The sequence below is a fragment of the Neophocaena asiaeorientalis genome, unplaced genomic scaffold (assembly GCF_003031525.2).
Source record: "Neophocaena asiaeorientalis asiaeorientalis breed wild unplaced genomic scaffold, Neophocaena_asiaeorientalis_V1.1 scaffold311, whole genome shotgun sequence".
Lineage (NCBI taxonomy): Eukaryota > Metazoa > Chordata > Mammalia > Artiodactyla > Phocoenidae > Neophocaena > Neophocaena asiaeorientalis.
In genome coordinates this window covers 420,010-434,699 of record NW_020174266.1, presented here as the reverse complement: position 1 = coordinate 434,699, position 14,690 = coordinate 420,010, and the positions used below count along the sequence as shown (strand labels likewise).

Sequence of the window (14,690 nt, the reverse complement as noted above, 5' to 3'; positions counted from 1 at the left end):
AAGTGGCAAGAGTGAGCATCCTTGCCTTGTACTGGATCTTAGAGGAGAAATTTTCAGTGTTTCTCCATTAATTATGATGTTAGCTGTGGGCTTTTCATATATGTCCTTTATTGTATTGAGGTAAGTTCCTTCTGTTTTTCTGAGATTTTTTATCATGAATGGATGGTGAATTTTGTCAAATGCTTTTTCTGAATCTATTGAAATGGTCATGTGGTTTTTATCTTTTATTACATTAATGTGGTATATCACACTGATTGATTTGTATGTGTTGAACAATCCTTGCATCCCAGGAATAAATCCTACTTGGTCATGGTGTATAATCCTTTTAATGTGTTGTTGAGTTTGATTTGCTATTATTTTATTAAAGATTTTTGCATCTATGTACATAAGGGTTATTGGCCTTTAGTTCTCTGTTCTTGCAGTGTCTTTGTCTGGCTTTAGTATCAGGATGATGCTGGCCTCATAAAATGAGTTTGGAAGTATTCTCTCTTCTTCTATTTTTTAGAAGAGTTTAAGAAGGATTGGTATGGATTCTTCCTTGAATGTTTGGTGGAATTCATCCACAAAGTCATCTGGTCCAGGGATTTTCTTTGTTGAGAGATTTTTGATTACTACTTCAATCACCTTATTTGTACTCATCTGTTCAGGTGTGTATTTCTTCTTGATTCAGTCTTGGTAGGTTGTATGTTTCTAGGAATTTATCCATTTAGTGTTTTTTTTTTAACTCTACATGTATATGTGTGTGTGATTAATAAGCACAAAAAAAATCTGGAATAAATACTAAACTCTTAAAAATCATATTGCTTGGACTGGGATTAGAAAGAGGTGGGGAAGGGGAACTTTTGTTTTTTTAAATTTCTTTTAGTTTGTTACAAAATTATACTTCCATACTATTAAAAAATAAAAGCTATTTTATTTTTTAACATTTTTATTGGAGTATAATTGCTTTACAATGGTGTGTTAGTTTCTGCTTTATAACAAAGTTAATCAGTTATACATATACATATATTCCCATATCTCTTCCATCTTGTGTCTCCCTCCCTCCCACCCTCCCTATCCCACCTCTGAAGGTGGTCACAAACCACCGAGCTGATCTCCCTGTACTATGTGGCTTCTTCCCACTAGCTATCTATTTTACATTTGGTAGTGTATATATGGACTTGAGGATATGGGGAGGGGGAAGGGTAAGTTGTGACAAAGTGAGAGAGTGGCATGGACATAAAAAGCTATTTTAAAGCCACAGCCTGAAATGAATGAACAAGGGCTCAACAGGCAGATTGCTGATCTTCATTCAATGAAGAGCAAGTTAAGTCCTGCACAATCAGGTGACTGGTGCAGGCTGGTGCATCAGGAGCCTAAGCCATCAGCTCTCTCTCCATCAGGAGCACTGCATCTTGCAGGCTGGCCAGTCTCCTCTCAGTGTCACTGAGCTGACTCAGGACCTAGCAATTCCCTGCTTGTCCATGGCCATGAGGAAGATTTACTTTCTGCCAATGGGAGCTGCTGGTGCAGCCTGGAAACATGATCACCCCTGTAGGGCAGTTCTGCTCCTAATAAGGGAAATTCACTTTACACACACTTTAGGGGAAATGTCCTGAGATGAAGCCAGAGCCAGATGGGCACCAAGCTTATTAAATGCATGATTGTTACCAGAAAACTTTTGTAAATATGTATGGGTATTTTGTATGTGTGTGTATGTGTGTGTGCATGTATAAAATACATGCACACACACACACACACACAGATCATATCCATGAAATCTCTTCAATTATAGGATTATCTTTCCAATTGTTCTACAATGTACTTTACAGTTTACCCTTATGTAGGGTGGATATGCCGTACCTCACATCTTTTAATGCTAGATTGTTGTTCTTATTATTGTTTTTCACTCCTGCCAGGTACAGCTCATCCACTATAACCACGAGTTATATACCAATGTCACAGAAGCTGCAAAGAGCCCAAATGGATTGGTGGTAGTTTCTATATTTATAAAAGTAAGTGTATTGCATTCCTTCATTCTTCTCTTCTTGCCATTCCCACCCAATCAGAATATCAGTTTGCGGTCCTGTTGGATCTTAGAAATAGCAACAGAGGTAATATCTATGCCCAAGAAAAGCTGCAGGGGGTGACTTTTATTTCCATGAGATTCATGATAAATAAAGTCCCTTTCAGTGAGATGCAAAAACAATGAGTTCCATTTCAGAGCACTGGGGCCAGAGGATTCAGGTAGCTTTTGTCCTAGAGAGAAAAAGTGTGCTGGATCCAGGGGCAGGCTTTAGGTCCCACTCATGCCGAAGAATCAGAAGGAAGCAATATAAGGGGAGATGGTTTCTCACTGACACCCCACCGGATTAAAGACCTGTCCATCAGATAACCCTTGGAAAAAGAGATGAAAGGAAAATGTGAGATATCTCTCCCCTCCAGGCACTGCACTAAACAGCTCCCTCCAGCTTCCCACAATTGCTCTGAGTATCATCTTTCCCTTCCATTGTCCCTCTCCTTTGTAAGCATCCTTGTGAATAATTAAGCAAAGGTCACCAATGCTGACTTTATGACATACTAGGGAGGCTCTACATCTTCTTACAGTCATCATCAACAACAAACCTCCAAGCAAGCAAATTCTAATTTGTTAAAAAATAATTACCTTTAACATTTTGACAGTTGTTGAGTGAAACAAGTTTGCAAATTAAAAAAAAAGAAAGAAAACAAAAGAAACTGTCTTTCCAAAAGGGAAAAAAAAAACAAAAGCAAAGGGTGGCAGTTCTAAAAGTTGGCAGTCAGTGTGCTAGCCCCTTGGGAAGTTTTAACCAGACCATTAGAGGAAGTGCTCCAATCAGAACTTGGAATCTGATGATGGTCAATAGAAATTCAGCATTTGGCACTAGTGAGTTTTAACAGAGCTTTCGTGGTGGCATCATCATCACTCAGAAGGATGAGTGCAGGGGCAACCCCAGGCATCACTCAAAAGAATGGGCACAGGGGCAACCCCAGGCATCACTCAGAAGAATGAGTGCAGGGACAACCCCAGTCACTACTCCCCCTCCCTCCTTGAGAGCATCACCCTTTTCAATAAGCACTTTGCCCTGCCTGGCTACACCACCTCCTAACTTACTCTCCCTCACCTCACCTTTTTGTGGCCCCAGTAGAGCTGAACATTGGACAGAGGCATTAGTGACCTATTGCTGCCACTGGCCACCAACCTCACCTCATCTAGCTTGTTATTGGCAAAGATAGGAAGGGGCTTTTGATAGAGGAAGTACATTTTTAAGCTGTCGTGCCTTCTTAATACCTGATGTGACTTCCCAAAGGAAACTGGTCCTGGTACAGACTGATCCTGTCAGTCCCTGCTCTACATGTCTTGACATCATCACAGACCCTGTTATAATAAACAATGGGTTCCTGAATGCCAGGCACTGAGATATGTACTTTACATATATTTTATCATTTAACCCTAATAATAAACCTGTGGAGTGGGCATCATGTCCCTATCTTGCAGATGAGGAAAATGGTTCAGAGAATCTTTGACATTCCATCCTAATTCATGTAGTTCGTAACAGCCCATAAAGGAATGGAACCCAAGTCTTGCTTGACTTTAAGGCAAGTCAATGACCTTACTAATGACCTTATTCACAGAGCTGGGAGGGGGAAAAGAGAAAACAACATTTAAAAACTTTTCCCCCACATCCCCATGCTGCCCACAAACATGGGGCAGATAACTATATCCCTCAACCAGCCCCAATTATGATATTGATAACCAACTGATGCATTCAACCTGGGTCAAGCTTATTGTTATGAAGCCTAAAGATATTTCACAAAATTGTGCCATGCGTGTCCAGGGGCTCACATCCCCTGTGGCTTTCCCAATGCCAGGCCTTCCATGAGTAATTCTCATGGCCAACATGGACTGCCCAACAGCTCCTGACTTTTGGTGAGTGCCTCAGCCCCTGCCACTGGCATTGCCTCACTTTGCTTAAAGCTCCTAAGTCAGTGTATGTCATCCTGGAAGTGCAGGCACATTACAGCTGACACTGATTGATTCACCAGGAAGTCAGCCTCCTAACTGCAAACTCCTGGTGTGTTTCACAAGCTCCTGCAGAAACACTCTTTCCACCGAGATTACTGATGCAGGTCCTGCTGCTTCCCTGTGGGTTGTTGAGTGGAACATATGCCCCAGACCCTGAGGTCAGTGAAAGGATGGCGAATAGCTCCTGCATCTTCTCAGGCCAGTTTGGCTCTTAGGGATGCTTCTGTTCTTTCCCTGAGCAAACCTGAAGCTTTCTGGCTAGATCTCAAAATAAGCCACAGCACTTCTATCTTTGTCCGACATAATCAACTCCCAGATGCTCCACAGTGAGTTATCCAAGCTGTGACTTGTCATTCACTCATCCCCAAACACTGACTGAGCATGGGACACAGTCCAGCCTTGTTCTGGACACTGGTACCTAGAAATGACGTGAACAAAACCTCTGGTACCCCTCCCCTCCTGCTGATCTTTCTGCCTCTCCTCCCCAGTTCCTGCCTCAAGGTAGGCAGGAACAGAAAATGAGAGACCCTGTATCTAGGTCAGCTGAGCCCTCAAGATGTCACCCTGGCCCAAAAGCTGAGCCATAAAAGCACTGGAATTGTTTGTTAAAACAAGAGATTTGTTTATCTCTGGGTTTTACCTATCTCTGTCCCTTCCTAATCCCCCACCCTTCCTATGACCACAGGGAACTGAGATTTGGCTATAATTGCTGCTCAATCACATACCATTAACTTCCCACTTAAGCTCACTTATACCAAGTACATATTTTATCCTCTCACCCACACAGCCAACATGCTAGAGCCCACAAATCATCTGTGTGCACTTTGGAAATTTTTCAATTATTTTTAATCAGCACAAAAATGTCTAATCCCAATGTTAGCTCTGCCCAGACTCACCGGGTACCAGGAAACCAAGGCACCCGATTAAGGGACATGGCAGATTCGCCATGACAATCTATTTTTGGCTCTCCTTTCATGGGCTGCATCAACACAAACAGGCAGCTTCAGGCTATCTTTTAAATAGCTGAAGAGGATGTCAAAGTAGAAATTGGATTCAGCACTAAAGCTTCCAGGGATCAGCAGTGTTTAATTTGGGACTTTTCTCCATTTGGAGTGGGATTTTACCTCCGTTGAACATTGTCACTCACCAAGCTCCCCTTGGTGTTTGTCTCACCACAACAACACACACAGGAAACTGCGTGGGAAAGGAAAGGCAGATGGAGGGAAAATAAACAGTCTGTGCTTTCTGCAAACTAAAAATTACCTGTTGCTTATCTAATAATAATAATCATCTGCTGCAATTTTCCCAACCCTCAGAATAAATCAGATTTAAAATGTTGATGTGTCACAATATCCGATTAGCAGCTGAGGTGTAAATTACAGAGCACAGCTGAGCAAGGTAGGAGAAAAATAACTAGGATGAACAATGGTCCCTAGAAAAAGGCTGAGTAAAAAGGGAGTTGTTAAGAAAACAGTATACACAGTCTTGTGGGGGCCCATCACAGTCTCCAAATTGTGGTTCTCTGGCTTAAGCCCCTGGAAACTTGGCTTGTTCTCCAAACAGGGAATTTGGAGACGTAACAGCATGGGCATAAAATGGGAACTGATCTCTGAACATATAGTAAAATGTGTCACCCATAATAGGAATTTGGTAAATATTTTTGGATGGATGAAAGGACAGATTGATGGATGATTGATTGATTGACTGAATGACATGGCTTATGATATATTTGATTCATGTAATACTGAGCAGTGGTATAAGATTCTATATTATATCCTAGAGATCTTTTTCATCTCCTGATATCACTGCTCTGAGTACTCTTTCTCTCACTCTCTACTTGGAAAACTATCCCCTTCCTGATATGTCACTCCCTACTCCTTACTTAAAACCCTCTGATATTTCCCTATCCCTACAGGATAAAGTTTAAATTCCCTAACATGACACTCAAAGCCTGACATGACCTAGCACTTGCCTACCTCTCTATCCTTACCTCGCATCCTTCCCCCATACTCTCACCTTCACCTACACTGAAATACTTCCCTGGGCATGACTAGTTCTCCCATGTCCATGTGTGCACAATCCTCTGTATGTCATGTTTTTCTTCATCTTTCCTCCTTTTCCACACTCTACCACCAACGCACTTTGTTAACTTCCCCCAATCCTTCAAGACTTAGCTCAGGCCTTAGCGCCTAAGATTCCCCAGGTGGACGGTCTTCCTCTAATATCATCATACCTGTAACTTTATCATAGCACTCTTCACACTAAATTATAACCATTAGGTTACTTACCTGTCTTCTTTCTCTAGACTGTGGATTCTGGAAAGTAGATTCTATATATTTAATCTCTGAATTTCCAGCCATCATAGTGTTTATAGCATGGTAGGGACTCAATAAATATGAGTGAATAAGTAAATTCATGGAGGCGATGTTTATCTTGAAATAGTACTGCCAAGTTATTAATATTTTCTTTTCTCCCCTAGGTTTCTGATTCATCAAACCCATTTCTTAATCGAATGCTCAACAGAGACACTATCACAAGAATAACATATAAAAGTAAGTTTCGTTCAATTTCCTATATAGCAACTATTCTATAATGGTTAGTCCTGTCTGAAGTCAGAAAGGCAGAACTGATGATCTCCAAGGGACTCTTTCAGCTTCATGATCCTTTAATTCTGTAGAAAGTCACTCTGGAGAGTGAAGGTAGGCTAAGAAGCAGCTCATTTCAAACAGAAGCCCCCAGAGTGCCTTTGTCATCCACACCTGTCTAAGGCAATAATGATTATTATGATGATGGTCATCATTATCCCATGGATTGGTAAAGAGCTGGGGAACTCTGCTAGCTGACAGACTCTACCATGTCAGCTGGCCACATTTGGGGCTTTGCCAATTATGTGATTGAAAAAGCATTCACCAGGTGGTTTGGATCCAACTTCAAAACATCCAGAAGCCCTCAGCGAAACCACATCTCCCTCTCTGTGTCATTGGGTCTCCCTTTCAGGTGGAGGCAGGGTGGCATTTTTCTTCATTTACGTGTGTGATACGATGACCTAGAGAACTCTGTCCAGTTTCCTTGGGTTTCTAGAGTGTTTTATCACCAGAATCCTTAAGCAAAAAAGAGAGAACAGTGCAAAGTTGAAGGGAGTAGAGGGGAAAGGATGCTACTGTCTTCCACAGCAATCCCAGAGTTTGCCAGATTTGGGGATAGTTATGGGAAACAGCACACACCAAGGGAATGAAATAAAACAGTATAGGAAAAAAAAACATTTAACTAATTAAGAGTGACCAGAAAAGTGGAATTCATGTGCCAATTTTGTACTTAATCAAGGAACTTCCTCACTTTGACTCTGTTTCCTCGTTTGTTAAGTGAAGAAGTTGAACTTCAGATTTCTAAGGTCTTTCTAAATCTAGGATTCTGAATATGATTTTTGCAAATGTAAAAAGCAACACACAAACATTCTAACACCTCACATCCCCTTTGCATATCCTCACTTTGTGGAGGCCACTGGTGCTTCTACCTCCAATGGTGACGTGGAAAGACAGAGTGAATGCTTACAGATCTCACCTCAGACTGCTAGAAGGAGAGTATGGAGAAACCTTCTCTTGTTAAATTATTCATCCATTCAGCAAGCATTTCCTGCACACCTGCCTCATGACAGGCACCAAGTGAGGCTCCTGGAATAAAAAGATGGGCCAGGCACCAGCCCTCCCCACAGGCACTCGCTTCCATATGAAGTCACTTCCATATGAAGAGGTTGGGGTTGGGGACGCTGGCGGTGATGAATGAACCTGGAGAATCACCTAGAAGAATTAAGTTATCTCCAAAACCATACCACCCTGCCCCATCAGTACCCCTATGGAGTCCTCTCTAAGTTCAAACTTAGATTGATCAGCAAAGGGAGACATTTCTGTCTTGTGTGCAAATAGTTTTTATAACTGCCCATAAAGGATTATTAGTTTTTTTAACTTTTTTGATTAAAAGAGCATAAAAATTAAATTAAATGTTTTCAAATAATCTTGAATTTGCAGTTTAGAGACCATGAAAAGCCATGAAATCATACATTAAGCCTCAACACACAATCTAAGAGATTGCCAGCTACAGAGTCAATCATTAGTGGGACTTCCCTCCCTGCCCCACCCCCTAGCTCTGGTCTGATTAATATTAAGTGATGTGGCTGCTGCCAAAGATGAAAGCATCCATATGGGTTTGTGCTATGGGAAGATGACCTTTCTTATGAACAGGTATCAATTCTGATGCAAATAGGGGCTAGAGAGCCAGGATGACAGATCTTGGAAACAATGATGAATAGCAGTTATGTGGCTGAGGGGAACTTCAACTTCATCTACTTCAAGTGAGATGTTCCTGATGACTCATCCCCATTGGGTCTGTAGGAACTGAAAAGGACAGACTTTGGCAACAGCTGAAGAGGATAGCAAAGTTAAGACCAAAGACCTTCATTCATTTGTTCACTAAATATTTGCTACAAGTATTTATTAAGTGGTCCTGCGTGCCAAGGAATAGAGAGATCAATAGAACATGTTTCCCGTCCATGAGCCCCTCACTCTCTAGTCAGAGAGACAGACATATCATAGTGTTTCATAAAGATTTGTATAGCAGGGGATTTCCCAGGTGGTCCAGTGGTTAAGAATTCACTTTCCAAAGCAGGGGATGCGGGTTCAATCCCTGGTTGTGAGAACTAAGACCCCACATGCCGTGTGGTAACTAAGCCCATGCACCACAACTACTGAGCCTGCACACTCTAGGGCTCGTGTGCCACAACTAGAGAGCCCACATGCCACAACTACTGAGCCTGCGAGCTCTTGGGCCCGTGTACCACAGCTAGAGAGCCTGCACACTGCAACTACTGAACACACCACTCTAGAGCCTGTACGCCACAACTAGAGAGCAGAGCCCGCATGCCACAACTAAAGAGCCTGTGCACCACAACTACTGAGCCCATGCACTCTGGAGCCCACATGCCACAACTAGAGAGAAGCTCGCGCACCACAAAGAAGAGCCCAAGCACCACAATGAAAGATCCTGCATGCCGCAACTGAGACCCGACGCAGCCAAATAAATAAATACATGTCTAAAAAAATTTAAAAACTTTGTGTAACAATTACAATGTATTAAAAATAGGAACAGAGCTCTTTGGGATCATAGAAAATCTGCCTAAAATTCATGGCAAGGTAATACATAGCAATTGCAATTCAAATAAGCACTGAATAGATGAGTAAACATTTGGTAAGAAAAGACAGCAAGAAAAGAGGGAGGGAGGGATACATGTCTGAAACCTGGTATTTCCCTGAACATCCATCAGGTATTGCTGTATAACAAAACACACAAAAGTGTGTATAATACATACTTAGACTCTGTGCCCTGATAATGACACACTGTTTCTTATGTACGAAGCCAGTCTGGTTATGGTACAGACCTGAATTTCTGAAGCTTTCAGACCTCTCAAGGCCATGGTCAAGGCGTTCTCTTTGCTATGGGATGCTGTCTGCCATAGGCAATGTTCTACCTTTGCAGCCTGAGCTCATAAGAAGCACATTTTCATAACTGATCCACCACTGCTCTTTACTTTCTCTTTGATGTTGTATTAAAAATAGCATTTAGCTAAAGCTTTTCTCCTTAGATATTTTGGAGGTGTAGTAAAAGGCACAAATTTTAGGAAGAATGAGAGGGAGGGAGGGAGGGAGGGAGATTCCAAGCAGCATATACAAAAGCAAGAAGAGCATTTAAAGGACTCAATAATTCAAAGGAAGGAACTTTGCTTTCATCAGCTCTTCCTCTCTGCCCACAGCACATCCAATAAACATTCATTATGGCCTGAATAAATGGAGAAACAAATGGCCCCCTATGGGGGCAGAGGGAATGGCAGGAAAGATGGTCTGGACTCAGATATTGAAGGGTCTTGAGAACAGGCTAAGGAGTTTATGCAGAAGCATATTTGAAGAAATGCCCTCACTGCCCTAGATATAGGCTCCTAGAAGTGGGACTAAGAGAGAGCAGGAGCGCCCCCTTCTCTTGTCCCATCATCTATCTGTCAGGGCCAAAGGGAACTAAAGCAAGATAAAGAGACCCAGTATGGGGAAAGGTAACTGCTTTACGTCCCTAATCACAGGTATTTTGTGCTTTTACACTGTTGGGGAATAATGGAGGTATTCCCAGGAGCACTTATCACATACCTGAAGGAAGTAACACTGCAGGGATAATTATTGGCCTGACATGTGGGAATGGCCTAGACACTGTTATGCCCAGGACACTGTGGCTGAAAGGGATTGATTTTCTCAGAAGGAAAGCACTAGCACTCTTCCCTCCAGCTGAACGCCCCAGGGCAGCCAGCTCTTGGAAGGTTGGCCAGCAGACGGCAAGAAGGGGAGTTTCTGAAAGAGGAGTCATGCACACGGACACAGCCAGTGGGTAGGAAACACAAGCCTGGAAGTCCCCCCTGGAGGCTCTACAGGAAGCAGCAGGTTATTCATTGTCCCATGAATTCTGGTAGAGACAAAGACAACACCACCTGCTCAGGGGCAACTATCAGAGTACCCTGCTTTCATACTTTTAAGCAAGCAAGAAAGAGATGGGTCCCCACAGCTGCCACCCAAACACACTACCCAGGGACAACTGACTTTGGCCCCCACCCACTCTCCCAACCAGCCCGTTCTTCTGATGCTACCCAGAACTGCACCCCACCATAGCTTCAGTCTGCCATACTCACGCAGCTGTGGTACCCACTCTGCAAAGTGCTCATCATCAGGAACAAGGAAGAAATGCTAACCAAACACTTTCTGCACTCTAGGCTCTGTGCTAGAGCTTTATGTGCAGCACCTTACCTGGTGCTCACAAAGTCTCATCCTCAAAATAGATACAATTGTTATACCAGTTTATAGATGAGGAAAGCAAGGCTCTAAGAAGTGAAGCCATTTGTCAAGGACACACACCTAGTGAGTGGCTCTATTAGTCAGTAACATCTGCATAATAAACAAGCATTCCGCAATAGGCATTGATTTCTCACTACTGCATCTGTGGGTTGGTTAGAGTGGCTCTAGACGTCTGCAGGTCAGTTAGGGCAACTTGGCTCCACAAAGCTCTCATTTGTCTGGGATCAAGTACTTCTTATGCTGGGGGTCAGAAATGTGTGATGTTCCTTAAGACCTAGGCTTGAAACTCACACACTGTCACTTCTATCCACTTTCCACTGGTCAAAGCAAGTCACATGGCCAAGCCCAACATCAAAATACTCCCATGGAGTTGGGGCTGAGGAGGGAGTGAACATTTCCTGAACAATAATTTACTCATCCATAGTGAGAGAGCAAGCATTACATCATAGGTCCTCCCGGGGACTTTTCTATGCTCTTACTTTCCTACTGTCTTCCTCCCTAAGGAGCAAGGAAAGCTAAGCTCTGAGGTCTTAAAACTAGTTGTAATGCTGATACTTTCACATTACATGAAGCTTATCGGCATGTTCTTCTCTTAATTCCAACCTTAGTTCAGTTTGAAGAGCCATCTCTTTGCTTTTTGCATTTGTTTCCACTCTGGAAGGGACATAAACTATGCACAGAACTTGTGGGTACTTTAAAAGTTCAGGCTCATACCATCCTAAGCCCCTTGCAGCTCCTGTCTGTCCCTTGGCATGGGACTACCAGTGGAAACCACTGTCATTCAAGGGAACACAGTGGCACTGCCATTATTAGGCACATACAGAAACCAGAGAAGGCATAGAGGTTGGTACTAGATGGGTCAATCTTCTCCATCAGTGTTTCCCTTGGAGGCCATTTGTAATGAAAAGTCAATCTAAGACTGAGCAGAGAGTGACATGATCTCCTGACAAAAGGATCTCTCTGTTTGCTTGGATAGATTATAGGGGCATGAACAAAAGTTGGGAGATGATTGCAGCAATGTTGATCGTGATCAGGCCAACTTGGGGGAGGTGATAAGAAATGATTGGGTATATTTTGAAGGAAGAGCCAAGAGATTTACTGACAGATTGGGTGTGTGATATGAGAGAGAGGAGTCAAGTATAACTAAGGTTTTTAGCCTGCGTAAATGGAAGGAAGACTTTTCCATCATCTGAGATGGGGAAGGTTATGGATGAAGCATATTCATTGGTAGGAAGGGAATCAGAATTTCAAATATGTTAAACTCAAGATGGGCATCAAAGAAGAGGTGTGGAGTATAGGCAGGTGGATATATGAGTCTGGATTTCAGGATACAGAATTACAGATATAAATGTGGAAGTCATTGGGATTCAGATGGCATTTAAACCTGGGTAAGATCATGGGGGAGAATAAATAGAGAAGAGAGGCGGACATATCCTCACTTTTGAAAGATCCCCATGACTTAAGATTGTAAATAATTTCTAAAGATATCTTTTAAATCCTACCCTGGAAGAGGCTCTGGTATGTCTGTCTCATCAACTTGCTCAGGAGGTACAAAGAGGCAGGGGTAAGCATGGAAGCATGGGGTGAAATCACTACAAAATGGCAGCCAGTAGGCACACAATCCATTTGCTTGATTTGAACATATATTAGATGACTAGGGAGAAAAAAATGAATTGTGCAAAATCATTCTATTGAGCCAGTTGAGAAAATCAATGCCAGGTAATCCATAAAAGAAGGAAAGAAGGAGAATCTTGCCAAAAGGACTGGGAATTTTGGAAGCCAACATTCTGGTAAAAGCCACCATAATTATGGGATGCAATGTGTTCTAGTGAAGAGATATAGAACTAAGCAGACCTGGGCTCCTGGCTCTACCACTCTTTTCTGTGTGGATTCTGGCAAGTTTCTTAACCTCTCTGAGATAATTTCCTCATCAATAAAATGAGGATACTAATACTGACATTGAGAGTGTTGGGATGAGGATTAAACAAGGCAATGAGTTAGTTGTCTGGACGTTGACTGGTATAAACCAGGTGCATAATAACATGTGTTTCTAAATTATCCTAGGTATGTTGTGGTCAAATCCAGCTTCCTGGAGAGTGGGAGGCAGGTCACTATAAAACTAAATAAAAGTTATTGTCAAGGTGAATGCAATACAGGGCACACAAACAACAGAGCTTGTTTACTCTAATGAAACCCAGCTCCTGCATGGGACCCGTACATTGGATGGCAATAGCCTAGTGAGCTTCCACTCTCTTTGAAAGCTTAGATTTCATATGTCTGAACAAATCTTATAAAACACTCTCACTAACCCAGACTGACGATGGAAAAGACCAGCCTGAATTAATTTCAGGCTGAATTTAGAATGTCTTCTAAAGAAAATCCATTTTATTAAAGTTAAATTCGCCTTCAACAGATTAAGGGTGGAGACTGAAATCATGGCATTGAAAAATGGATTTTCTGGAGGAGATATTCGTAATTTACTTGAAGTATTTTAATTGTTTAGTGTAGTGTATTGGAACAATGCCAATATCCCTCCATTTTCCTTATGTTAATTAATAAGTAGGCACAGAGCCCCAATTACATAAAAGGTGACATTCTTATCATTTGATTATCTACCTGATTTCATGGGGCCAGCATTATTTTTTTTTTAAAGAATATTTATATTTTCAAGTGGAGCAAAGAACCTTCTTAAATGGGTAAGAGGGAGTTGTTATTAGAACAGTACACATAAATGAATGCTTTCTTCCAGGGTCTTAGGACAGTGGAGTATTTTAGTAGCTTCATTCTCTTTCAGTTTCATATACTCCATTCATTTCATAGACAGTAAATACAATGGTGAACTTCAGTCCAATAAGAATCCAAAAGATTATAGATTCCAAATTTGAAAGGGTCTGATTATTGTCTTAATACATATTTCCAGCAAGGAAATAAAGGCACACAACTCAAGTTGTTTTGAGGAAAGCTTTTAAACATGGTGTTTTGAGCCCTTTAAAAATCTTTTTTCAAACTTGCCTGTTTATAACTTTGCTTTAGCCCCCCCCTACCCCAACCCTGACTAAAACATGAATGTGTAGGCAAGGATAGACCAACTTGTAACTGCCTTATACTTCTCAGTTCCTTGGAAAGTGTTCTGTGCACTCACTCCTCAGAGGAACACAGTGTTAAATGTGATGAAATATCAGCAGGGAGCTTAAGCATGTTACTCCTGGTGACTTTCTCTATGCTTAACTGAACTTGTGCTTTCATTTCAAATGAATGGATTTGGAAATGTTTTCACAGAATGCAAAATGCAACATTCCACTCCCCACGTTGCAATCCAAGTAGTAACTATAGTCAGCAAGGAAAAGGAACATCTTACCTCCATTGAATCCAGTTCTCGGAGGCCCTCTTTTTCATTTTTCATTTGTATAAAATGAAAAATCATATTACTTTATTCTTTAGCAATTGCCTTTTTTCATTTCAGTTGAATTTGCCTCAGATTACAAGAGGAAATGTCATTCCATATGAGAAAATTGCCAAAGAGTTCCATATTAATCAGAAGTTAGTCCAGTATTGATTTCTGGAACTGCTGTGGCTTTTTCTCACTGGCACCATTCTCTTTGAATGGGAACTTCATAATCAGGAAGCCGGGCCATGTTAAATCTCATCAATGTCACATAAGTTAACACGATGCATTTACCAGAGGCTGCCATTGAAGTTCAGACTAAGGGAAAGGTTTCCCCGCTATGTGATACTAGGCATTTCATCATGGTGTGTTTCAAAGAAAGAAAGAGAGAGAGAGA

At 41.8% G+C, this 14,690-nt stretch overlaps 1 protein-coding gene across 1 annotated transcript in view; it reads left to right on the top strand.

Annotated features, from left to right (window-relative positions):
* The window catches only part of CA10 (carbonic anhydrase 10 (inactive)), a 563,265-nt gene that overhangs the window by 537,018 nt on the left and 11,557 nt on the right, over positions 1 to 14,690 (top strand). Inside the window, exons 5-6 of the mRNA XM_024755257.1 lie at positions 1,899 to 1,994; positions 6,504 to 6,576. Coding sequence (XP_024611025.1) covers positions 1,899 to 1,994; positions 6,504 to 6,576 — 169 coding nt within the window. The remainder of the gene's footprint in view (positions 1 to 1,898; positions 1,995 to 6,503; positions 6,577 to 14,690) is intronic.